General features: G+C 33.6%; 1 protein-coding gene across 2 annotated transcripts in view; it reads right to left on the reverse strand.

The window, feature by feature from the left end:
* Nucleotides 1-24,517, reverse strand: part of NCAM2 (neural cell adhesion molecule 2) — a 273,942-nt gene that overhangs the window by 77,935 nt on the left and 171,490 nt on the right. For both annotated transcript variants that reach the window (XM_071433665.1, XM_071433666.1), the window contains exons 9-11: nucleotides 14,780-14,930; nucleotides 1,419-1,606; nucleotides 642-738 (exon numbers count right to left, since the gene is read on the reverse strand). In XM_071433665.1, the coding sequence (XP_071289766.1) occupies nucleotides 642-738; nucleotides 1,419-1,606; nucleotides 14,780-14,930 (436 nt within the window). The remainder of the gene's footprint in view (nucleotides 1-641; nucleotides 739-1,418; nucleotides 1,607-14,779; nucleotides 14,931-24,517) is intronic.

The following is a 24,517-nucleotide window of genomic DNA, read 5'->3' on the forward strand; positions in this document are numbered from 1 at the left end:
GTGGAAATAACTATTAACTCAGTTAATAGTTATTTCCACCAAAGAACAAACATACAGTCAGATTTTTCTATTTGCCTAAACAACAATAGAAGGACATGAAAATTTTCAGACATTCTGCAAAAATAGGGTGTGTAATATCTCAGAACTTAAATGATTTCAATCTAGCACTCCAGTCAAATTCCAATTTCAAATAAGTAAAAGTGCAAATGGAGATAGAAATTCTTTGCTGATGTATTTCAATCTCTTGTCATTTTTGTTCTATCAAGAAAATATGAGGTGGGAAAAAGGGAAAAAAAAAATTTCTAATTCCTTCTTATGTTTTACTGCCTGCAGGCCATGTGTCTCTCTGCTAAAGTAATAAAAATACATTGTTATAAACGTAGGATATAGTAAGAGCAAAGGAAAAAAGGTTAGACTAACTTTTTTTAAGTTTCAGAAGGCCTTGAAATTAAATCAAAAGAAGATTCATATTCTGAGGGGACTGGTTTATTTTACTTCATATTGCAGCTCAGCTCTTAGACAATTAAATTATCTGCACACAGTCCATGCAATAAAACAAACAGAGGAATGGGTGTTGGAAGTTAATGTTGACTAAATTTGGAAAAAATATTTAAAGAAAAGGAAAAAAGAATTTAACTTACCAGCTTGACCAAGGGTATACTCTTGATACCTTGTTCCTATTCTGTTTGTGGCTGTACAATTATACCGTCCAAAATCACTGTCAGATGTGGGAGCAATCTTTAAAATGAATACACTTTGTAAATATTAGTTGCTTATTAAATATATATATATATATTTTTAAATTAGAGATTCAAGTATGTTCTCCTTAACCAATATGCAGATGTCTTCTTACTTCAACATATCTAGTATATTCTCCAAACACAGACCTAAATACACATTTTTTCATGTTTTACACACCCCTTCTTAACTTCAAATGAAGAAATCTGATAATGGAAAATAGCGACATTGTTCATCTTTAAATTTCACCTTTAGACAATAATTTTGAAAAACCCAAACAAGCAAAAAACCTCAAAAAAAATTAAAAAACCTCCTTTTTTTGTAGACAACAAGCACCTACAAGGCAGTCACTTTAATTTTCAGTCTTAGCTTGATATTTTAGTCTTATATCTATTTATGGATTTTTTTACTTCCAAGAAATGCAAATTATATTTGTGTTGAGTGTAGTTGGAAAACTGAGCATATACCATTCAAATAAGATTTATCTTCTAACTGCTCATAAGATATGTGTAGATAGAACAGTTCATATACAGTTTTTTTTGTTTTGTTCCTTATTTAGCAGTGTTACCTATTAAATTATAGGTTTTAGCCTTAAATGCACTCTACACTACTCACAGTGCTGCCAAACTGAGGACAAAATTATCTTCTGCCACCACACTGATTTCCATGTGAAGTCTTACCTCCAGAATCAGCTTTCTTCCTGTACTGTAGGTCTTCAAATGAGTTGTATTTTTTACAGGTAAAACTAATTTTCCTCTTTTCCACTGAACTGAGGCAGATGGATTTGCCAGCACTTCACAGCTTATGTTGATGGGATTGCCTTCCCAAGAGTAATACATGGTTTGATTGGACAGGAATGTCGGAGCATCTGGAAAAAGGAAGTAATGCACAAGTTCATTAACTGGTTTAGTAAAACATGCTGTATACCCACATCCAAGCTTTCATGTTCAATGAAAAATTTCAATTGACTTTTGTGTCAATTTACTACAGAACATGAGTTCACTGGACTTTTATCTTGGTAAGTTTCTCCTCTCCTAAATGGTTTCAGCTGAACTTCTTGGGAAAGAGAATACCTGTCAAATATATTTAACTTTAGGCAATTACAGGCCCTTGAAAGACACTCTCTCAGAAATGAGGAAGAGTGTTTCCTCTGCAGGATGACAAATTCTTCAGCCAGACCCTCATATGAAAAAGGGAGGTGACCTAAAAACATACATGGTCTGTTCATGTGCTGATTTTATAGTGTCTTCTTTTGCTATGGAGAAATTACATTCACTCCTCAAATTTTGTTGTGTTATGGCTTCACCCATTTCTGGCTGGAACTTTATTATACTTTATGAAATCTTTTTAAAGAGAGATGTTTGTTTGTGGAAATAAAACTTTAAAAATAGCAAAAGAATACCAAAAAATGTTACAATGTGTTCTACCTACTGCAGAAAATATATTGTGTGTACATTATTTAGAACAATCTTTGTATCAGTTCCTTATGAAATTATCAAGCTATAGCCAAGAAAAAAGTTGGTGTGTTTTTCTTACAACCTGACTGGTTTGTAAGAAATGTCTGTATTAAACATATACCAAACACTGAGTCTGACAGAGAGGAAATTTTGCAAACTGTTTGCAAACTGCATGTGATCTTCAGACCACAGTGCCACGAAGTGACAAGACTTATCTCTTCTACTCAGGTTTCTCTGGAAAGCGGGAAGTTTAGTGATCTCTATAAAATGAGAGGGAGTAGCTTTTCTCCTCTTCTTCTTATGTCTTGGGTGAAGAGTGGGTTTTTTCTATCAAATATTTCCTAATTTCATTGTTACTATCTTTTAACAGTATTAAAAAAATTCTTTATTCACGGAAACTTCTTTAATGCTTTAATTCCAAAAGAGAATTATCAGTTACAGGTGTTGCAATGGTATCTCTTTTTAATATTTAAGATACATATACATATACATATATATATATATATATATATATATATTTTGACAAGTAGCTCTTAAATGTTTTCATATATGTCTCTGGAAAATCTATTCTAGTCCTCTCACATATAGCTTCGTTTTAGGCACGAAAGTTCCTAATAGGTATATCAGAGACCAGAACTGAGCATCTTTAGTATGAAGTAAAATTTAGCTTCAGGAATGGTTAAAAACAACTGGGTGTTTCTTCTTTTTTTTTTTTTTTCCCTGAAGCGCACATTTTCAATTTCTTCCTGTTTGCCTCTGTCAAAAAGCATAACTTTTTGATGACATATGCTGCTGCTGCATCTAGGCATACAGACTCTGAGCAAAAAGAATTGTTATCAATAGAGGTTTTAAAGCACAGATCAAAGCTGCTACATTGCTCAAGGCCAGCAGCATCTCCTTTAATAACTGTTCTGCCCTTATTTTTGTAGAAAAACAAGCATTTTCATCTAAATAAGTAAAGATTGCCTGGCTATGAATTTATTTACGAGACACAGGAGTTCATCTTTCTGCTCCAAGAGTTTTAATAAGTAATTCTAGCGATCCTGTTTTTCACAGACCTTTAAACACCCCATATTTCAGCAGCTAAACAGTTTAATGCAAAGAACAGACTATCAAAGAGTCTTCAGAGTGTGACGTCTTACACTACTGGAGAATATGAAGAAAAAAGCAAACTGCACAAGTGTGTTTTATGGTCAGCTATGGTCAAGAATCTCAGAATACCAAGGCTCAGAGCCTTGGCTTTTCCTCTGCAAATAAAGTTCATGGTGGGAATCACTTGTAGGAAAACTGTACAAACTCATTTCTGCATGTTCAATAGGTGGATCAATAGCATGTTCAACAAATAGATTGGAAATCTCATTAGAGTCTTCGTGAATCTGTGTCCCAAATTTTATGTCAGCATTGTCTTCCAACGTGCAATTTCTCACAATAAGTTCAATCCATTTATGAACACTGGCATGAATGTTGAAGATAAAAAGATACTCTGAATCTGAGAAATCCTCCTTCCTAGACAACATTATGTGGTTTGATGCTCAATGCACATGTGGCAAACTCATATCCTATTTTAAGACTTACAAGTGAAAAAGTAGTGCACACTTTTATAATGCAGATAAAAGCATTTAAGTGAATAGGGACTTCCAGTTCCAGCTTCTCTCTCTTCTAAAGGTAGAGTTTGGATGCCCATTGTATATATTTTTTGATATTTTAAAAAGTATAGGTGAGTTATGGACTGCCATCTACCACCAAAACTACAGGTATTAAAAGTCATAAACACAATAAACCACAAGTAGGACTAAAAATCTGTCAAATAAAGATATATCCCGAAATAAACAACTCACAATTGTAAAGCATTCCCTTTAAATAAGAACTTTGTAATTTCCCTCAAAAACCTGGGCAAAACGCCTTGCAGCCATTTCCCCAGCAGTCAAGAGCTCCAGTATACAAAAAGAAGAGGATTGTACTAATGACTTGAAATGGAGAGATTATCTTGAGACAGATGATTTTTGATTTCCCAGTCAGGAATGGATTAAGATGCCTGGAGTGATATTTTACGAAAAAAGAATATAATTCTGTAAGTAGTTTTCTTTTTACAGTACAAATAAAAGATAATTTACATTTCTTATGAAACTAAAAGATTGAGCTGGAAGGGAATAATTTGTTTATAAAGATAACTTGTTTTTTTCTTGTATGCTCTTCATCACTAAATGCTGTTTAGCATGCTTTAATGGCTACTGAATTAGTATTTATTAAACATAAATACACATTATGTTTAATATAAAAGAATAAAAAAAAGACAAACTTTAAAGCCAAGTCTTTGAAAACATAAGTCTGACTATATTATATGTTTACAAAACCTGATCCCACCAGTTTTATAATATAACTAACAAACAAATTACATTAAAAACCAGAATATTTATCAAAAAGTGTAAAACCAAGTAGAAATGAGAAGGTGGTTCTATGAAAGGATCTTTAAATGAAATATATTTATTCTTTAAAAAATAAAAGATTCAATAGAAATCAATTAGAAAATTAGAACCATTAAAAATAATTCTTTCTGCTTAGCTTCTATGTAACTGAGAATTAATTTACACATGACAAAATTCAATGCAGGGTGCAAATGAACTGTTCCTTTTAAGCTTTTTTACATAAAGTAAAAAGTTAAGATGACATACTAGAGTTCTGAGCAGATAAGTAGAAGTAGGAGCTTGAATATACTCCATTAAAATATATATACCCTGATGGTATTTCTTATATCTGACCTTTTAGCACTTTACTGAAAACAAAACAAGTAAAATCCCCAAAAGCTGCAAAAAATTTACAAAATTTACCATTGATGTTATTTAATAGATGCATAATATAGAATAGCTCAGGTTGGAAAGGACCTTAAAGATCACCCAGTTCCAATCCCCCTGCCATGGGCAGGGACACCTCTCACTATCCCAGGTTGCTCAGAGCCCCATCCAGCCTGGCCTTGAACACTTCCAGGGATGGGGCAGCCACAGCTTCTCTGGGCAACCTATTCTAGGGTCTTATCACTCTCATAACTAAAATGAGTTGTCCCTAAAATCTAATTTCTGATGACTCTCTTTCAGTTTAAAGCCATTGTCCTCATGCTATCACTACAGATTAAAACTCTGTCTTTTGCACACGGAAAGGCTGCAAACATCTCCTTGGAGCCTTTTCTTCTCCAGGCTTATCAACATCAACCCTCCCAGGCTGTCTTCAGCACTCTGATCACCTTCATGGCCCTCACCTGGACCTGCTCCAGCAGGTCCCTGTCTTTCTTGAATTTGTCCCAGAGCTGGATGCGGCACTGCAGGTGAGGGTCTCACAAAAGGTGGGTAGAGGGGTAGAATCACTTCTCTTGACCTGCTGGCCACGGGGCTCTGGATGCCTTAAAACCTTATGGGCTTTAGGGCAGTCAGGATGTGATAAAGCCCATAAGGTTTTAAGGCTCAACTATGAAAGATCAAATATTATTTTGGAGAGATTAGGCAATCCAAATGAAAAAAGATGCCTTGAAGGAACAAAGACTATATCACAAAGATATAAAACTAAACCAAGCTATTCTATGGGTGCAGGATTCTGTAAGAAATTATAAATTTACTGTGGCATTTTAGAGTAGTTAATGTTATGGTACCAGCATCAGCTAAACTCCAGCTGATTATTTTGCCAAGCAAGAGAGAAAGTGACAGGTTGGCACTCCAGTTAGAACGAGTTCTGGAAAACCTGTGTAAGAAGATTATTTAAGAGTAGCAAATTCTGACCTGAAAGCTGTCTCTAGCATTTAGATATCCTTGTTAGTTATAATGTCCAGGAACAGTGATTCAATAACAGACTAATACATCACCTGCCTTGTCCAGAAAGTAATTAAATTAAGGATGACAAAGATCCAGCTCTGGTGTATGTTTGGTGTCATACACAAAATTAGATACAGCAAATTACCTGATTCAGTACATGTGTCCAGACAACTATAATGGAAGACTGGTGTGCAGAATCAGATTTGCACTTCTTAATTTAAGAACATAGGTTTTCAAAATGTGGCTATTTGTTTCCCTGGAACATATAATAAAAATATGTGACAGATTGTCAGGTCTAAGACTCTGGGACATTTCCTACAGTATATTATTGGAAGCCTCGCTCTAAAATGATTAATGTTGGCATAAGTTTCCCATCATCAAGGACTTTAATAAACCACATCCTCTGGCAAATCTAGTACTGTCCTTGCCATCGATCCTGTAAAAGTGCCTCAGTTTTTTGTAACTCTGCCACAATTTAGTTAACAGCCATCTATCTTTCTCTTGTACTTTCTCCCTCATATCTTTTTCAATAGTTAATATTTTAAAATTAATAGCTCCTCCTTGGATACAAAGCAGAAGGACCTCCACAGACAAGTACAATAACTGTCACATATTCATTTGAAAGAAGAAATAATATTAGAAAGACTTCAAAAATGTGGTTAGGTGACTATATTTTAGTCTATAATCATTCTTAAAAGGAAGACAAGAATTGGAAAACTACAGCTACTTACTGCCACTATCACAATCATATGGCTGTAAGGAAAAACATCCAAGACCCACATAAGAAATGTCCAAATAGAAAAGCTAATGAAACTCATCACGTATTGATTTTAAACTGCCATGATTATTAGCTATAACCAGAGGGGTCTTTTTTTTTCCTGAATCCAACCCATGACTTCAAAAGTTTTGAGAGGTACATTTTTCTTTCAAAGCAAGTGCAGAAAACACCACACTTATTTTAGGACTTCCTTTCCCCCGCCCCATTCTCTTGGTTCCTCTCAAAATTCATTAAAATATGGCATTGATATTCAATAGTATGATGCACTATTGACTGATTCTACCTTTATGAAAAGTAAGAGCCCCCTCCTACTGACAAACACTACTAGTTCCTGGAAACTTTAACTTGGGTATTATTTTTAATATTCAAACACTATACCAATTGCTCCATTTCCATAAGATACTTTTTGTTAGATGCAAAGCATGTTGATAATTGCACATTAAATAATGTTGGGCAATGAATGCATATATGGCTTAGGTGCTTGGTGCTCCCAGAATTGTAGAAATTCAATGTACCTATTTTTCTTTTAATTTCACTTGACATTAAAGAATTGTATTTGTTTTCACTTAAAAAAAAACAACAACCAAACCTAAAAACCACAAAAGACAAACTAAAGCCCAAGAAATTTTAATTTCATAGAAATGTCTGCTTTGAATTGATAAAAAATTGATCTAAAATTGCCTAAACTAGTTTAAATTAGGAGAAATTCTAAAGAAAGCATACCTAGGTAAAATAAGCAAAATAAGTGACTAGTGAGGTATAAAATAAACTGTTTGCATTTGTATATTAATCATTTTGTATGTCTGTGAATCGCCAACACTGGCCATCAGATCTAGGACAGGAAGATTCCCCCTATATATCCATCACACTAGCAGCAATTTTCATTTTAGTAATAAAATTATCAGGTGCTGCCCATTGTTAACACATTGCTCTCAAATGATCCCAATTTGTAGCAAATTTTCAATTGTTGCATGGATTCCAGGACAGAATTACTGGAATAATTTAGTATGGCCTGGCTTCTCCATCAAATATTAGATTACATTATTGTCTTATAGGCAGAAGTGAAAAACTGTAATATTTTCCTCAAACCAAGATCCTAACCCCATCTTTCTTCCTGTCCTATGTGTCACATTTCCAGAACAAAATCCAGTCTTTACCTTCCATATTTTCCTACTTGTCACCCTTACCTCCACAGTATGCCTCCTTATTGATATCATCCCTCCATTCCCTAATGTCTGTGTCTCTCTCATACATTCCCAAATCATAATAGTTGCTGTATGGAGCTAGCTCTTAGCCTTTCATGTCTTTACTAAATTTTTTACATGCAGTGCTGTCCAGAAAACAACAAATAAAATCTTTAAAAATTTGTTTTGTTCAAGTTTCAAATATCAGAGCGACACTTATCATATCACATAATTATTTTCTTCATTATACTCAGATGCTGTGACTCTGCTTTGATGGATCTGTTTTGGAGGTATAAGAAGGCCACAATGTCTTTTTTTCATTCACAGGTTATTACTGTGTAATATATATTACATTTTATATAGTATGAAAATACTTGTGAACCCATTTAAAATTTATAATATTCATTATCAATGTAAATATTTAAATTTCACAATGTAGAACCACACTCAAGGAGGCATCAGAAAATTCTTCCTCAGTTTTTTTCTTTTTTTTCTACCTTTACTTTTCACAATTGCAGATGTGAAAATTTATGACAGTAAGAAAATATGTTGAGGCATATATATCCATTAATAACTAAATTATTAGTAACAAAAAAACCCCAATTATTTTATTCTTTCAAATTTTGTTCTTCTATTAAGAAAAAAGTAGCTTACGTGTTATTAAAAAGCTGCTTTAAATGATAGTAAATTAATTGCAAGATTAACCAAAACACGTAGTAGAGAGCTCTGTTCGGTAAAAATTTATGACAAATTTCTAATATCAATATCATGTTTAACAAGTGATTAACATATATTTAGGCAAAATGTTTCTAGGATGGAAATTTTTGTTTCAAAGTATTTTACAACCTTTTGGGCTAAATAATAGGTATATTTATTATATAGACGAATAATTTTTCCATTTTACCACACTGCTGTAACATCAGAAAAAGACAATGGATGCCTTCAACTCTGCTTCACTCTGGGAAGTTTGGTGAAATGGTTTTGGAAAGTGACTGTATGTGATAAACCTCATCTTTTGCACAGAATTAAACTTTCTTGTCCCCTTGAAGTCACAGCAGTGGCACAGTAAACTTCCTTCTGTGCAAGTGCACAAGCGCAGAGAAGAAAAATGGTAAATCTTACAAGTGACATTCATAATATGTCAAAATTATCACACTTATTTCAGGATGTTAAAGGTTGACCTTTTCCATCTTTGCTTTCTCATTTTAACCTATAAATTTGACGGGAAGAAATGTAACTAAAGCCAACAGCATTTTATTAGAAAAGGTGGATATTTTTTTCTATGCTATTTCAATTTTTTTTTTCCTCTTGATTGTTTTTCCTGTAATTTTTCTGTAATTCCTGTTTATTTCCCAGGCCATATGTTTTATATTTATTAGTGTTGTTTTCTGGATGTGATGACAGGATAAAGCTGGGTCCTCATGACTAATGGATGAAGGGAAGGTGTAAAAAAGACAAAGTCAGGTTTTTTCAGTGGTGTCCAGTGACAGGAAAGAGGCAATGCCATTCTGTGATTCTGTGAGTCATGGTGGGATGTTGCTGCACTGATCTCTTTTAACAGAAACCAAATGCAAATTATGAACTGTTTGAATTTATCATGATTTATGATAGCAGTAGGCAGCTGGAGCCTTTTGTGACATTTATCACAACATCAAGGTTTCCCAGAGAATTGTGGATGATCCATCCATGGAAGTGTTTGAGGCTATTTTGGAGGAGCTCTGAGCAACCTGGTCAGTGAAAGTTGTCCCAGCCCATGGCACAGGGGTTGCTCCTGGATGAACTTTAAGATCACTCCAAGCCAAACTGTTCTATGATTCTGTGATAATATTTGTGACATCTTTTACACAGTGGTAGCATTTTCACCAATTGAAAACCTTTCTTCCTAGAAGGTAAATACAATTTGTAGCTCAGTCTCTTGAATCCACTTTTAAGTAATGTTGTATATATATTTTTTTTGCAAACATATAAAATTAAATTGCATGAATCCAAAGCATCCCACTCAACTGCAGTGCAATGCAGCTAACACACAACAAAGCAGAATAATCAGTTAATGAAACCAAGTTCAATACTGCAACAGTAATAAAGTTGGTTTCAAATTGTGGCAGAGGAAAAAAAAATTTCAACCACAAAGGAAAAGACTGGTTTTGATGAGCAATACAATAGTATAACAAATACTGCACAGTTTTCTTTACAGATAAAGACTATACCACACATATTGCATGATTATTTTTGTTTTTATCACTCAAAGTTGTTACTAAACTAATAGGGAATATTACTATAAAAATCATGTTTGGATGAAAAGCAATATTAAGAAAAATTCATATTCCTGGAATACACTAAAAATTATTTAAATGCATTTTTTCAGAAATTGCTTTTTCAGAAATCATTTTTATCAACTACTCACATGGCTGATCTCATACAAACACGTACCACATCACTCAATGTAATATATTTGTCAGAGATTTTTCTATCTCAAAATATTATTCTTTGAGCACTGTGAGGAAATAGACATTTTTTTTACCATCCAGCGTATCTAATAGCTGTAATTGAAATTGTAACCTGAAATTGAGAGTTTTTACTAAAATAGTGATGCAAAAACTGGTAAATTCAGCTAAAAAGGTCTCTTAGTCAGGATGCTTCCTGGATAGTGTATGGGAAAACAGAATTTTCCAAAGGATGTGGCTCAATGGCTTTCTCTGGTAAAAGGAGTACTGTCCAAAGGAATTTGCACCTGGTGATACAGAGCAGTCAGAAACAGTAGCATCTTACATAATGTGTGCACCTGGGAGGACAAAATGAAGTGAGGGCTGTGAAAACTTCCGACAGGTTAATGGCAGTGTGAACAAAACGAAGGGAAAACTGTAAGGGCACATAGAGAGCCTTTCAAAGATCATAAGTGTTGTTCATTGCTTCTTCTTTAAAGCTTTTCCAACTTAGTAATGATGTAGGGGCACCCTAACTAATAATAATACTGTGGTGAAAGATGATCCAGCACACTGAACATGTAAAATTAGATTTTTCTTCAGTGCTAAGATGCAGTGAAAAATTTGTGAAACCCAAGACCTAAAGTGTTCTCTCATCACAACTTTTCTTTTAGCCAGGTCTGTATTATGCTTTTAAAGACAAAAAAATACCACAATGAAATGCAAATATTTGTATAGCAAAACTAACTTTGAGAGACACCTGACATTATAAGCAAAATCAATTTATAATTCACCAGGTTTAATATATTTAAATTCCTCAGGCTATCTTGAAAACCTCATCTTAGCATATGACCTGCTCTATCTCTTGTATGTATTTCTCTAATATTTTTAATTTTAAAAATAGTTATTTCTCTATGATAAATATGTAGATAATAACTATAGACACATCTTAATACCAATATATATCATATATTCAACCATACTATAATTCACTTTTCAGTTGATTACTTATTATTACTCTCATCCAATATACACTAGGCTTCATACTTTAAACCAAATTTTGCAGTTAATGAAATCCATTAATAAATAATACTTGAAAATGGTATTTTATTTTGATGTAATTTTAATTTACCTTTCAGACTTTATATAAGAAAAATTAAACATAACTAAACACAAAGATTACTTGGCAGGAAGAAATACTTAAAAATGCCCCCTAGTTCCCTGCAATTCATGTCTTCACAGCATTTCCTTCAGATAAAAGTCAAGGTTAACTGTTCCCAGTTGGTATCAAACCTGATAATCTCTTCCTGTCCTTGAGAACTGCTCTTATCACCAGGAGCAACCCCAACAGAGAAGAAGGATAAAGCAGGGAAATTCTGTGCAATCCTACTGCCAGTTTAAATCTCTGATAGGGGTCAGGAAGTGAAAGGATGAGACAGTGACACCAGAGCACTCAGTGCCTTCATTCAGCCTGTTTGACTGAGGTGGCATTTAAGGATGGGATGGAAGCAGTTTCCTCTCCTGACTACACAAACTGTCAAATACAGTAAAGCATAAAGAAAAAATGCTGTAGTTTTGTTACTAACTTACAGAAAGGCATAGATGCATTGTTTACTTCCATCTAGAAACTAGAGGACAATATCAAGAATTAAGTTCTGCCTATCTATTTCCATTTTAATTTTAAAATAGTTATTGGAGTTTTATATGAGAATATTATTAAAGATAATTCAAATTTCTGTTAACATGGCTTAACTGTAAGACTGAGCCATACTTGAATAAATTCTTCTCAGAAACTGTTTTAAGAGAACAAAACCAAACCAATGGAAGAGAAAAATTAAACTATTTTGAAGGGTTTAATGCAATTTTTAAAATGAGAATTTGGGAAAAAAAAAAAGTAAAAGCCCTGATAGCACTCTTTATAGCTGCAGTTATTATGCTGAATAAATGCCACTTGGAAAATATTACCAGGAGAATCAAAACTGTTAGATACTGACTTCATGGAATCCCCCCATTTTTAATAGTTTGCTACAAAAATACAAATTAGTTGTTTAGCTTTTGAACCTGAATCTTTTGCTGAAATTCCCAAGCCTGCAACTTATGAAGTCCCATAAACTGGAATGACAGATAAGCATGACACATGCTTCATATAGGAAGGTACTGGGGAAGGACTGTCAGAGCTTAGGACAGCCCAGCATTGGGTGTAAATGGGGGCAAGGATGCTGAAAGGTTCTTGAAAGGGGCTGTTTTGTTACAGAACTTCATGGCAGGGGCCAGACTGATGGGAAATGAGGTTGCAAAGAGGCACTTCTTCCTCCTGGGGACATTATTTTTAAGAACAGGAGAATTCTTTACCATTAAACAAGTGCTTTCTTTCCTGGGCAAGACAAATAAGTTGTATTTGAAGTTCATATACCAGTGCAAAGTTATTTGCAAAGGAAAGCACAAAATTTCTCTGACTCATTAATCAGAATATGAGACAGACCTATACTATATCACCCCAGAAACACTTGCTTTGCATCATAGAACTACTTGACTTGAAGGAACTGAGGAAAATTGTATTTCTGTTAGTCAAACAATGCCTGTGCTGGAAAAAAATACGTTTGAGTTAAGGCTCACTATCAGTTGATTATTTAAAATTTAAAACTCCCATTTTAGAAATATAATAAAAATCTTCTGTTATACATTAAAAGTATCCATTACAATGCATGATTTCTCTGATGGTAGAATAATATTTCTATGTTCTTTATAAACTGTGTTTCCTCAGAGGATTTTAGAACTGTAGAAAATTTTATGCTGTATCAAAAACTGTGTCTACCAAGGCATAAATTCAGACTTTTAACCTATTCCATTTTCTAATATACTGTATTTGATTGTTCCCACACATATTCAAAATTCATTCTGCCATACCATAAGAAGACTGCTACTTTTAAATTCTTTCCACATCATCTATAACTTTCACCCTGAAAGGTGTCTTTGGTTATAATAATGTATTGGATGAATGCAGAGGTTTTATTATGCCCTCTGGTATGAATTCTGTATTGCTAATAAAACCTTAAATTTCAAGTGCCCATGTTTCATAACATGTGGTGCAACATATCTCTCTCCTCTGAATTCAAAATATACTAATATTTAATGCTAAAGCATAGAGGCAACACAACCATAATGAAACCATGTATTTCATATCATTATGTGGAGAGTTGGCAGAATTTTAGAGAAACTACACTTAATTTAAATTTTTATCTATTTTTTCCCCTTTATATACATAAAAAAGTTATCATTGCATGCATTAAAGAAAACAAACATAGCAAATTAGAATTTATTTATTAGGTTTTCTGGCTTGGCAAATCTCTCCATTCCTAACACCTAAAAATTCTTTTGATCATTCCTCATTTTTCTTTCAGATTTATATTCTATGCCACAATGCAATGCTTCCCTGCCTAAAAAGAGCACACAACTGTATAGTGAAAGCACTTTCAGAACTCCTCAGGAAATCACTCTGTGGTCTGCAATCATTACTTTTATTTCTGTGCCACAGAATCCTATTCCAGCTTTTATCTTCCCACTGGAAAGAATTTTTCTCTTTGAAGACTCAGTTCAAACAGGCTCATGCAAACTCTACCGGAGATGTAAAATAATTGTATCTAGAAATTTCTAGATAAATGAAACAACAATGAAATTTTAAAAAAGAAAGATTTTTTTTTTGCTTGTTTTCATTTTTTGAAGACCTTTGTTTATAAGTTTAAAGAAAAAATTGAAGAAGCATTTACCCAATGATTTTTTTTATATTTCAGGTTTATATCTTTTGATTGGCTTCTCAAGCATGAGACTCTTCTAAGCAAAAATAATCTCCTTTTCTCCTGGATAAAATGCAAGAGTTTGGAGTAAAGACAATCTCTAAAAGAGACTGTTACAAACATCATAACTCCAGGAGGGGTTATAATAGTGGCTAGATGCCTTTTAGGGATTAGTAAATCAGAGGACTCAGAAACAAAAAAGAATCTTTGTTGAATCTTAGGAGGTTAAGCTCAAGACTTAGCTGCTGCTCAAATCAGTCCTTATTTTATCCCGCTGAATACTTTTCATTCCCAGCACTCTCGGCTTGCCCAGAGATTTGAAGTTGTTAAGCTTAGCTTTAATTTAGTGGATAACAACACTGGAATATGATTTCAGATGAAATCCTGTCCTACATAAGTCACCAGCACACCAGCAAGAGTCTTGTTAACTTCAGAAAAGACAGGATTCTTCCACAGAGGAATGAGCTACAGGACATGCTTTCTTCATTTACGCAAGTTTAATCATGAATTACCGCAAAAAAAAAATGACCTTCCATTAAGAATGTACTTTTTTTTTTTTTCTTTTAAAACAGATTTAAAAGAGAAAACAAAATATTAGAACTTACATTCAATATCAAGGTACATGCTCTTTTGGTGCCCACCAATTCTACTTGCCGCTTCACAGTCATATCTCCCTGAATCTGACAACTTCACATCTTTAATATGCAGTGACGACTTTCCATGCTGCCCTTTGACTTCTATACGGCCATCTGGGCTCTGTTTACATTGATTCAGGAAAAAAGAAGGTTTTATATGTTTATATATGTATATCAATGTAGAATTTATATATATTAAACACTGCTGATAAGAATGACTGAAAGCATCTCTTCACCTATGGTGAAGTTATTACTGACAGCTAAGCAACTTCTAAGTTGTCCAAATAAATTAAAAAAAATATAGATAAACATGTTCTCTTTCTAGGCAGTATAATAAAAGAAATAAGTACATGCTTAAAGGAACATTGTCAAGGGAAACCACAAAACCGTATCAAATTATAACAACAATAGTGAACTACATACTCAAAACTTCTTTATGATCTCACTCACTGTGTTATGATGCTGTTAAGAAAACTGCATAGATACAACACTATATCAGATTACACACAGCATTATCTCTGGTCCTTACAACTGCAGCTGTGAAACTGAAAAGAAGTAATGGCTCAGACAATGAGTAAAACCCAGAATCTCACAACTGTTAAAAAAACTTGAACGATAAATGCAACTAGAATTTCTGGATTTCAGTTCCTTTTCATTCCATGGAAAAGGCATGAAAAAATGAATGCTGCCTTTCAATTTTCTAGAACATAAATTTTATAAAAAATTCTCATCCGTAATGACTTTCCTTGACCCTCCCCATCCCTCCCCACTTTTTTTTTTGTAATTTAATGGGTATACAAATATTAGGTAAAACTAAACAGAATAAAGAAAAAGTCCTCTTCTTGATGCTTCAAACTTTATGAAATATTATGCCTGAGGAAAAAGAAGTTATTTTCTTCTGCTATTTACTTAAAGCATCATACAATACTTTGGGCTGGAAAGAACATTAAAGCTCATCTCAATCCAACCCCCCTGCCTGGGCAGGGACACCTTCCACTAGATCGGTTTGCTCAGAGTCTCATCCAACAAGACCTTAAACATTTCCAGGAATGGGGCAGCCAAAGCTTCTCTGGGCAACCTTTGGGAAATTTGTTGTACTTTGTCATCTCTCACTTTGTTTAAGGGAAAAAAACTCCAAACATGATTGAAAATACTGATGTTAACCTACCTTCATTATTTTAAGGTGGAAAAGGGATGAAAACCCAGTAACTATTTCAGTGCATGACTTTACACTTGAAGCATATTTTTATGTTCAATTCTATAATACACACACCCAAGTTTTCTGCATATTACACTCAATACTCACCAAGTGGCATCTGATGTTTAAGTGGCTGAGCTTTTAACTCATTACAACTGTTCCTTGACTTAATAAAGGAAATATGTCACAATTTAGACCTTAAAATATTTGATGTAAAGCAGTCAAATGAAGCATGCTGTTTATCATGATTTCAATAGAAAGAAAAGTATCCTGATCCTATCTAAAAATCCAAGTAGACTGAATTTTGTTCCATGTGAAAATGGCTATATAAACTTAAGTTCTTGAATTCTAACCCAGAAGCCAACATAAACCTCTTTGGATTGGTAAAAATTAGCAACTTAGATCACTTAATTCTCAATTTTAATACTGAAAATTCTATTTCCACAATATGATCAAAGAAGGAAAAGAAAAGTTATGCTGTTGCTAGTAAACATGTTACAGTAGTGAACATCATGGCTTTTAGAAGGAATTCCTCAGCTAATTAAAATGCAATTTCTTTTAAAAAAAAAATGTTTCCTAATTTCTGATACAAAGCCAGTATATATATATGTAAAACAATAAATGCTTATTTTTTAGCATTATATCTATTATTTATATATATGTAAAGCAAGTACATTCTATGACATAATACCAGTTATGAGCATTTTCTTCTTTATTTAAATGTTAAGCATGTAATACTATGGTCAAACTACATTATTCCTACCTAAAATGTACGTGCACTTCAGAAATTTAATTTCTGATTTTACCTTGATGACAAATATTTCCTTAAGAGCTTACATTTTAAATGGTGAAACAACCTGTGACAATGAATCATAGATACAATAGTAAATACTTTATTAGTGATCCATTAGTTCAATACTAATCCCAAATACTTTAATTCACTAGTACATATTTCAATGTGATTCCATATATCCCTAAGCACATAAATGAGCACTAACAGATGTAATACAAGAAAATAATAATAAAAATAAGCACAAAGATCCTTAAATTAAATCGGTAATTTACAGTAATTCAAATAGGTAATTCACAGGTAATTACAGTAAATTAAATAGGTAATTTACAGGTAATTTCACAGTAATTTCTCAATCTCCTTTTAGTTTATTTAATTATTTTCTAATACTGATGGAAAAAATTTTGACTGTACTCAGTATAACTTTTGTAGGTTCTCACATTCTCTTATTCAAATTTAGATGATGTAAGATATTTTAGATTTATAGGTAGGACAAAACTCAAGCTATAAATACTAATAAATACTCTGAATAATAGCTAATAAATACTCTGAATAATAGAAGATTTTCATATATAATTTATTCTTATAATCAAATATATGGTAAGAAACATTGTAAGAGCGATTTACTAAGTTCAAAGGCCATAAAGCAAATAAAATAATGGTAGGCAAGAAAATTTCACTAGAATTATAATAAAAATATGCATTTACTAAAGACAATTTCTACTTTTTTTAGGTTCATGTGTTAAAATTGCTTACTAAATCAAGCAAAAATTATAAATGTGTTCTGCTTCATTGCTTATAATGCATATTATACTGTGGCTTTTTAATAAACAGTTTAAAAAGTCCTGTTCCCTGAGTCTATTCCACAGATGGATTGGTGTACAAATCCATCATTTATTTCTTTTACAAAGATACTGCAATACCTGATTAAAAATACACTGATAGGCTGGCATTCCTGAAAAAAGAAACACATGAAAGAAAACAAGAGCATAAATACAGACCAAGAAAATTCCATTACAAACAAAGAAACAACTAATTAAACAAATAAATAAATTAAAGGAAATGTTTTGATGCAGGTGTCTCTATCAGTGAGAGGATTCCCAGAATATGAGGGAGATTATCACATGTCAATCAAAATGCTAGTTAGTATGGTCAAGTTTGACAAGGACTTCAAAACACTGGTGGGGCTCTATTATGTTTCTTTATGGTATAAATGAGACAAGAGAGATCTGGATAAATGATTTAAGGACATGTGATGACACAAACAAAAAGCACATAACAGTGCAGTTAGGTATGAAAAAGAGCAATGAAGAAACTGGACAAAAATCGAATGTGCAGCATTACCTGGAGCAAAAACTGAAGACACACTATTTAGATTTTTCTGTTATTGCAAAGGATGTTATTAAAACCAGGATAAACTGAAAAAGCAGAACTTTCTAACCCTTGGTAATGCCTTTCTGGGGTTAATTTCTCTCCTGCACTAATTATGAAGAGCACACATTAGAACTATGTCTGGCACCATAACACAGCAAAACATGAAGAGAAAGAGACACAGGTATGGGAACACTACACCTGCCCAGTAATCCTTAGGAGAAATCCCCACCAGGAAGAAAGCTTTGGAGTTGCCAATGGGCCAAATCTTAAATAAAGATATAATCTCAATAAATTAACAATGTCAGTAACTCTAAAGCCTGCCTGAAATAATAATGGATATCCCATTAAATTGGGGCATTCTTTTTTTTTCTTTTCAAATGTTACAGCATGAGAGATGTAGAATCTGTATTTTATTTTATTGCTTAATAATGATAAAGAGCATAAAAGCGACAGAACAAACCCCTAGACAATCAGAATAGTCTCTGTGGCCCAACACTTATGAATTGTGCTCATTCACTGAATTACTCTCCTCCCATCATGGAGAATGAACAAACATTAAGGTCTCAAAAACTTGAAGTTAAGACAGTACCATACAGATTTACATATTCTTTGGAAAAAAAAATTATGTTAAAAGAGCCTTACACTCTTAGACATTGGAAGAATGATGAAGTCTCCAGAAGTTACATTTTCACAGTATTTTAGAATTCCTAATAAAATCTAAAACATAAATATTTTTCATGGCTAATGTTCATTGGAGAATTTCATAGAAATCATAAATAAAAGTGGCGGTTTTGAGGCTTTGGTGGTGGGTTTTTTCTTCTCCCATAACTTTATCACCGGCATAAAACTAAGATACAAACGAAAAATCTTCAGCAGAGACTTTGAAAAGTGTTTTACTTAGTTAAAGTCACTTTGGGATTTTATTCCCATGAAAAGCACATTTCCTAAATTAGGAAGCAAGAAGGCCTTTTTATTTTGATTACTGATAGCAATCTAGTTCTCTGCCATTGTTAAAGGAAACTCTTCTATACAGGTCTGCAAGTAAAAATACCCAAAATGACACCACATAAAAAATATCTTCTGGGAAAAAAAAAAAAAAGGTGAAATTTTTTTGCACTTGCAATTTTCTTACTTATTATATGTAGTTAAACACAAATGGCTCTTATGCTAATTAAAAAAATGAGAGATATTGCATAATTTGAGATTAGTGCCGCAGGTTCTGTAAAGGTACATATATATTTTTGGTTTTGATACAATTTATGCCTACTAGACATGTTATTTTATTCCTTGACTTCTTCTGTCATGCTCATGCTTCCTGGATGTCTTGCATAATTTGTAGTTCCACATGTGAATATTCCCAAAGGCTTGACCAGCTGATGCTGACCTGACTGGTCTATGCTCAGTTTCAAAGGCAAGAACCAGAGCTCCCAAGGCAGGACCAGAACAATGATAACTGAATTTCAAGGATTCCACTTGCAGAGTGGATGGTGATGTGATGAGACAACAACATCCACATGGAGACAAGGACAACTTCTGGAACAGAGTAAATTATTCAGGTACCGCAGAGTTTTCAATCTTCAAAATTCCACTGCCATTTTAGTAAAATCAGTTTAATTTTTTCAGGAGGAGAGAGTTTGCTGATTACGGTGCTCAGAAATTGTCGTTTGTTTGAAAACTGTAGAAAGTTGCACTTGGACAGAGGTGGATGGTGTTGTTAGTGGATGAGTTTGATTTATCAGCCATTGCTCCAACTCCCACTGAGGAAAAGTAGAACTAAATGAGATGATGTTGTAGGGCTGCCAAAACCTGCATTTTGAGTTGGCTGAAAACAAGAACGGAAGGTAAGAACAGTCGCAGAAATTGGTGACTCATTTGTAGCTGGGTTCTAGTAATATTGCTTGAATGGTTAGAGCAGCTGACTTCCTTCCTTGAGTTTACCATTTGGCTGTCAAAGTATTCCTTCAGCCCCTGAAGTCCAAGTGCAAGACTGCAAGGAAAACAATCCCTTAATTTAAAATCTAGACAAGTTGAAATACCTTTATTTGTTTTTATTTAAATGTTTAAAGCTTATTCACGAGCAAAGTGCCACCATTGTCCATAGTTAAAATGCTACAGGTCAGTTTTGCCTGATGAATTTACCAAATATATCTTCTGACACCTTGTGTACTTTAGTATTATTTTGGAGGTGTGCTGCATATATTAACCACAGCAAAGATGAAGAGGTAGTGGCTTAGAATTGAGACTGTGCTTTTCTTTTGCAAAACATGGAGCAATGTACTAAAAACCAGTCACTGTAAGAACATGTAACTTGAGTAAAATCTGCAGGTGTTTTAAGTTTCCAGTAAAGGATCTGTTTCAGGTGAACACAGTCGAAGATCCTCATACTGCAGTGAGGAGAATTGAAAAAATCATAGTTCTTCCTTCTTTGGATCAAACTGTTAAAATTTTCCAACTCATGAGTTTGTCTTGGTTACGTTTCCAGTACACATCACTGAATTTTCAAGGAGAAAACAAATATTGATTAACAGAATCATCTTTGGAATTTCACATATAACAATTTTTTAGGAATTTTGCTGATTTCAGGTTGTGTTCGCATCCACATGAGAGGTAACTTGAGATCATATACTTCAGGCTGATGCTTCTTATATGTGAGATTTAAGCGGATCTTAATTGGCCATGAAAATGTTTCTTGAAGCAGCATGAAAGATAAGAGCTTCTGCAACCTGACATGCTGATACTAAATGATGATAAAATTCCAGAAGTCTATTAAATGTACGTGACCAGCAATTCCTAGTCTGAAAGTCTACCTTTGATGATGAGAGAAAGGGCTGTTAGTCACAACAGCCATCATCGTGTAGAAGCTGATGGAAGCTCCCTTCTGGATTATGGATGGTATATTCACAATATTCCCCATTCTCTTCAGGTAAATGTATTCTATCCATGCACCTGTTGGAGACAGCAGAAAATTCCAGAGTATTGCTATGTGCATATGCCTTAATGTCCAGTGAATCAGAATAATGCTAAAGCAGTGTCTTGGACTTCAGTGATTTTTATAGGAGACCTTGTGATATTTTAAAACTTCAGCTTGTTAATTATACATGTCAGCATGCTGCAAATTCCTGAATTTCTAGGAATATGGTTTTCCACAAAGAAGAAATTATTGAAGCACCTATTGGTTGTAGATCTATAGTGTAGCACCAGGGAAGTCACAAGAAAACCTAATGTTGAAGAAAAAAACACTGTTGTTTTGATTTTCTGTTCAGCTGCAGACACACCAGTTACTTTTATAGAATTCAGATTGTAAATGGCAGCAGGTTCTATGCAGGTTGTTAGCTGCATGTACAGTCTCAGGAAAAAATGTGCTCTTGAATGCTTCGTACAACTTTTTGAAATTATGAACTGATATTTCATTGATTCATGCTGGCATTTCTTTCAAAGTTTAGTCATTATGCAAAGAGATGACACATGAAATCCTGACACCAAACACTTACTAAGACATGAAATAGAAAACTGAACTTCTTTCCTTCATTGGTTTTTACTCAACAATGAATATGTAAGAAAAATATTTAAGAGAGGAAAATGATGAGCATCCATTCAAGATTACTTCTGCTAAAGATGCAAATCCTAGATGTAAATCACAAATCTTAACGATGCAAATCACAAGAAAGAAATGGTTGATGATTTTTAATGGCAAAGATATTAGCATTATAGCAAATAAACTTGTAGAGTAGAACAAGCATTAACGTTGCCCATGATAAATGACAACAGTAACCAAAAATGAGCATTTATAAATATAACAGAAATACTGCAACTCTAAAAATTGCAGATGTACTTTGTAATTAGAAATCCTGTTTCACTCATAAATGCAGTATTTAATGGCTTTATTCCTAAGAATTTTGCTGATCTGAATCTGCTCCAACACTGACTGCTATGATGCCATTAAAACAGGTGACTCAAATGGATTCAGGCCAGCAAAATTCTCAGGAAGAAGACTTTAAGTACAACGTTCTTATTCAATACAGACCTCACATAAAACAGCCACTAATAATAACAATTTTACTGTACAACTGAATCTTAGTTTAGACAATGAAATATTACTGTAACTTGGGACTGAAGGTGGTTGTTCTGTAATTTTACTGACCAGCAAGTGAAAACACGGGGAAAACTTAAAAAGGAAAGAAACCAAAAAAAAACTGTGGCTGGGCACTCATGAAGACAAGTCATGTCAACTTACAGCATTACAAAATGGACAAAAACAACTTGAAGCTGACCTAAGGCAGGGTGAAGAATTGTCAATCATTTTCTACTTTTTTTTTCTTTTTTTCTTTTTTTTTCTCTTTAAAGAAAAACAAGCACTGTCAGCTGACAGCCTGCCTCTGGTGTTTGAGTGATTAAAATAAGGAAAAGAAAACTGGGAAAATTTTGTACAACAATTTTTGCTATAGTGTTATTTTCCCCCCTTTATTTACTTAGATAATTTGAATTAAAATGTTCAAGTCATTTTAACTGAACAAAGAATAAGTGCTTGGTTTATTTTGTTTAAACTGATATTACTTTGACTGATAACAAATTCTTAGATATATACAGGTTGTATACTCCCCCTGCCCATGAAACTTTGCTGTAATATATGACAACCTTTAAAATTACTACTACTTCTACAAGAATTTCAAGCAGAGCTTAATTCATGTGCATATACATTCATTTCATTTTCACAGAATTCATAGTCAAACTTTAACACAGTCTAGCTTTAGTTGCAGGGATAGTAGTAGGGTATGTAGAACAAGATGTAGTGAGGGTATGTAGAACAAGAAAGAAAAGAGAAAAAATTAAAAAGATTAACCAAAACCAAATCACGATTTGAGTTTCTGAGTTGTTCAGTAGCAGCTTGAGATCCCTCCCAGTTTACCATAAAGTTGATGTATATTTCACTAAAATGATTTTGGCTAGACAGCAGAGAAGAAGTCTGTCCGGAAACTGGGCTGAGACAGAGACCTTCAGGGTAAGCAACAAGGCTCCCTTAGGAGAAGGAAAGTCATGGAAGGCCAGAAAGAGACACTTCTTGAGTCACAAGGTGAAGAGATTTTTCAGCAGGACAGATCCTAACCTCACAGATCACAAAGTCTTTGCTCACAAACATTGATAATTCTGGAGGGCTTTTTTCCTCTGAAGAAACAAAAGGAAATTACTGCAGTAGCAAGCAAGTGGAGAAAGTGAGGTAACCTGGACATAACTGAAAGGGCATTTGTTTTCAAATAATTTTATTTAATTGATGTCCTGAATACAGCTCTCAGTTTCTCTATTTACATGTCTATTGTGACAAACGTGGATATAAATAAAAGCTTATGCTGGATATATCAGCTAAATTGGATATTTGCTATTACAGAAAAATGTCGTGCTACAAGAGTTTGAAATAAGTTGGGAAGCAGAGATTGCAACCCATATGTTATTCTCCTGGGAAGAAAAATAAAAACTTTAAGCCAGTCTATTTCTTATTTTCAGTCAGCTTGTAGGATTCCTGACTCAGCTGCACACATTAGGAAACAGAATATATGATTAAATTATCAGAAGTTATGTATTAATACATCATTGAAGAAACAGGTCTGTAATAACACATTAACTGAAGAGACTACGTGGATAAATTAATGACAGTTGAAATATTAGTCACAGCTCTAGAATTCTCTGGTATGCAGGTAATTGGAAGGGAAGACTGGGATCTGGAGGAAAGTAATCATTTTCTGTGTGAGGAAGAAAAGGAGAAGGAGGACTGAGTAAAAAAGTGTCAGAAACAGCCCTTCAACCAAGTTATATAACCCTGAGGAATTTATTGTTATGTATAGGCTACCTATAGGACATATTAAAGCACGTTATATGATCATCTTGCAGTAAAGCTTTCTATGTGCTATTAACTCATTGAATTTTGCCACAAATGTTACAAATTGGTTTGCCCAAGCAGGAATTTATAGAAAGGCAAAATATAATTTTATTACTAATAAATTATTTCTGCAACACTTCAAAATTTTAACAACACAGGTTGAGCCCATGCATAGATGGGAGTTATTTTGACCATGGATGGAAACTCAGATGTATTTCCCACTTATGCAGTCCTAAGAAATATTGTTTGCTGAATTTTATAAGCTGTCAGTAAGGGATGGTGCAAACAGTCTTTATTTTCCCAGTGAAGAGAAATATGACTTTTGCATTACGGTTTAGATGAAGTTTCATAGCCTCCTAACTAGCAATACATTCATTGATACATCATCATTGTCCTGTTAAAGTGTCATAATTTCCCTGTCTTTGAAATCTAGGAACTGGTATTAGTAGGAAAAATACTTTATGAATAGATACA

This window comes from Agelaius tricolor, unplaced genomic scaffold (assembly GCF_023055355.1).
Source record: "Agelaius tricolor isolate 1412-34295 unplaced genomic scaffold, bAgeTri1.0.p SCAF_9, whole genome shotgun sequence".
NCBI lineage: Eukaryota > Metazoa > Chordata > Aves > Passeriformes > Icteridae > Agelaius > Agelaius tricolor.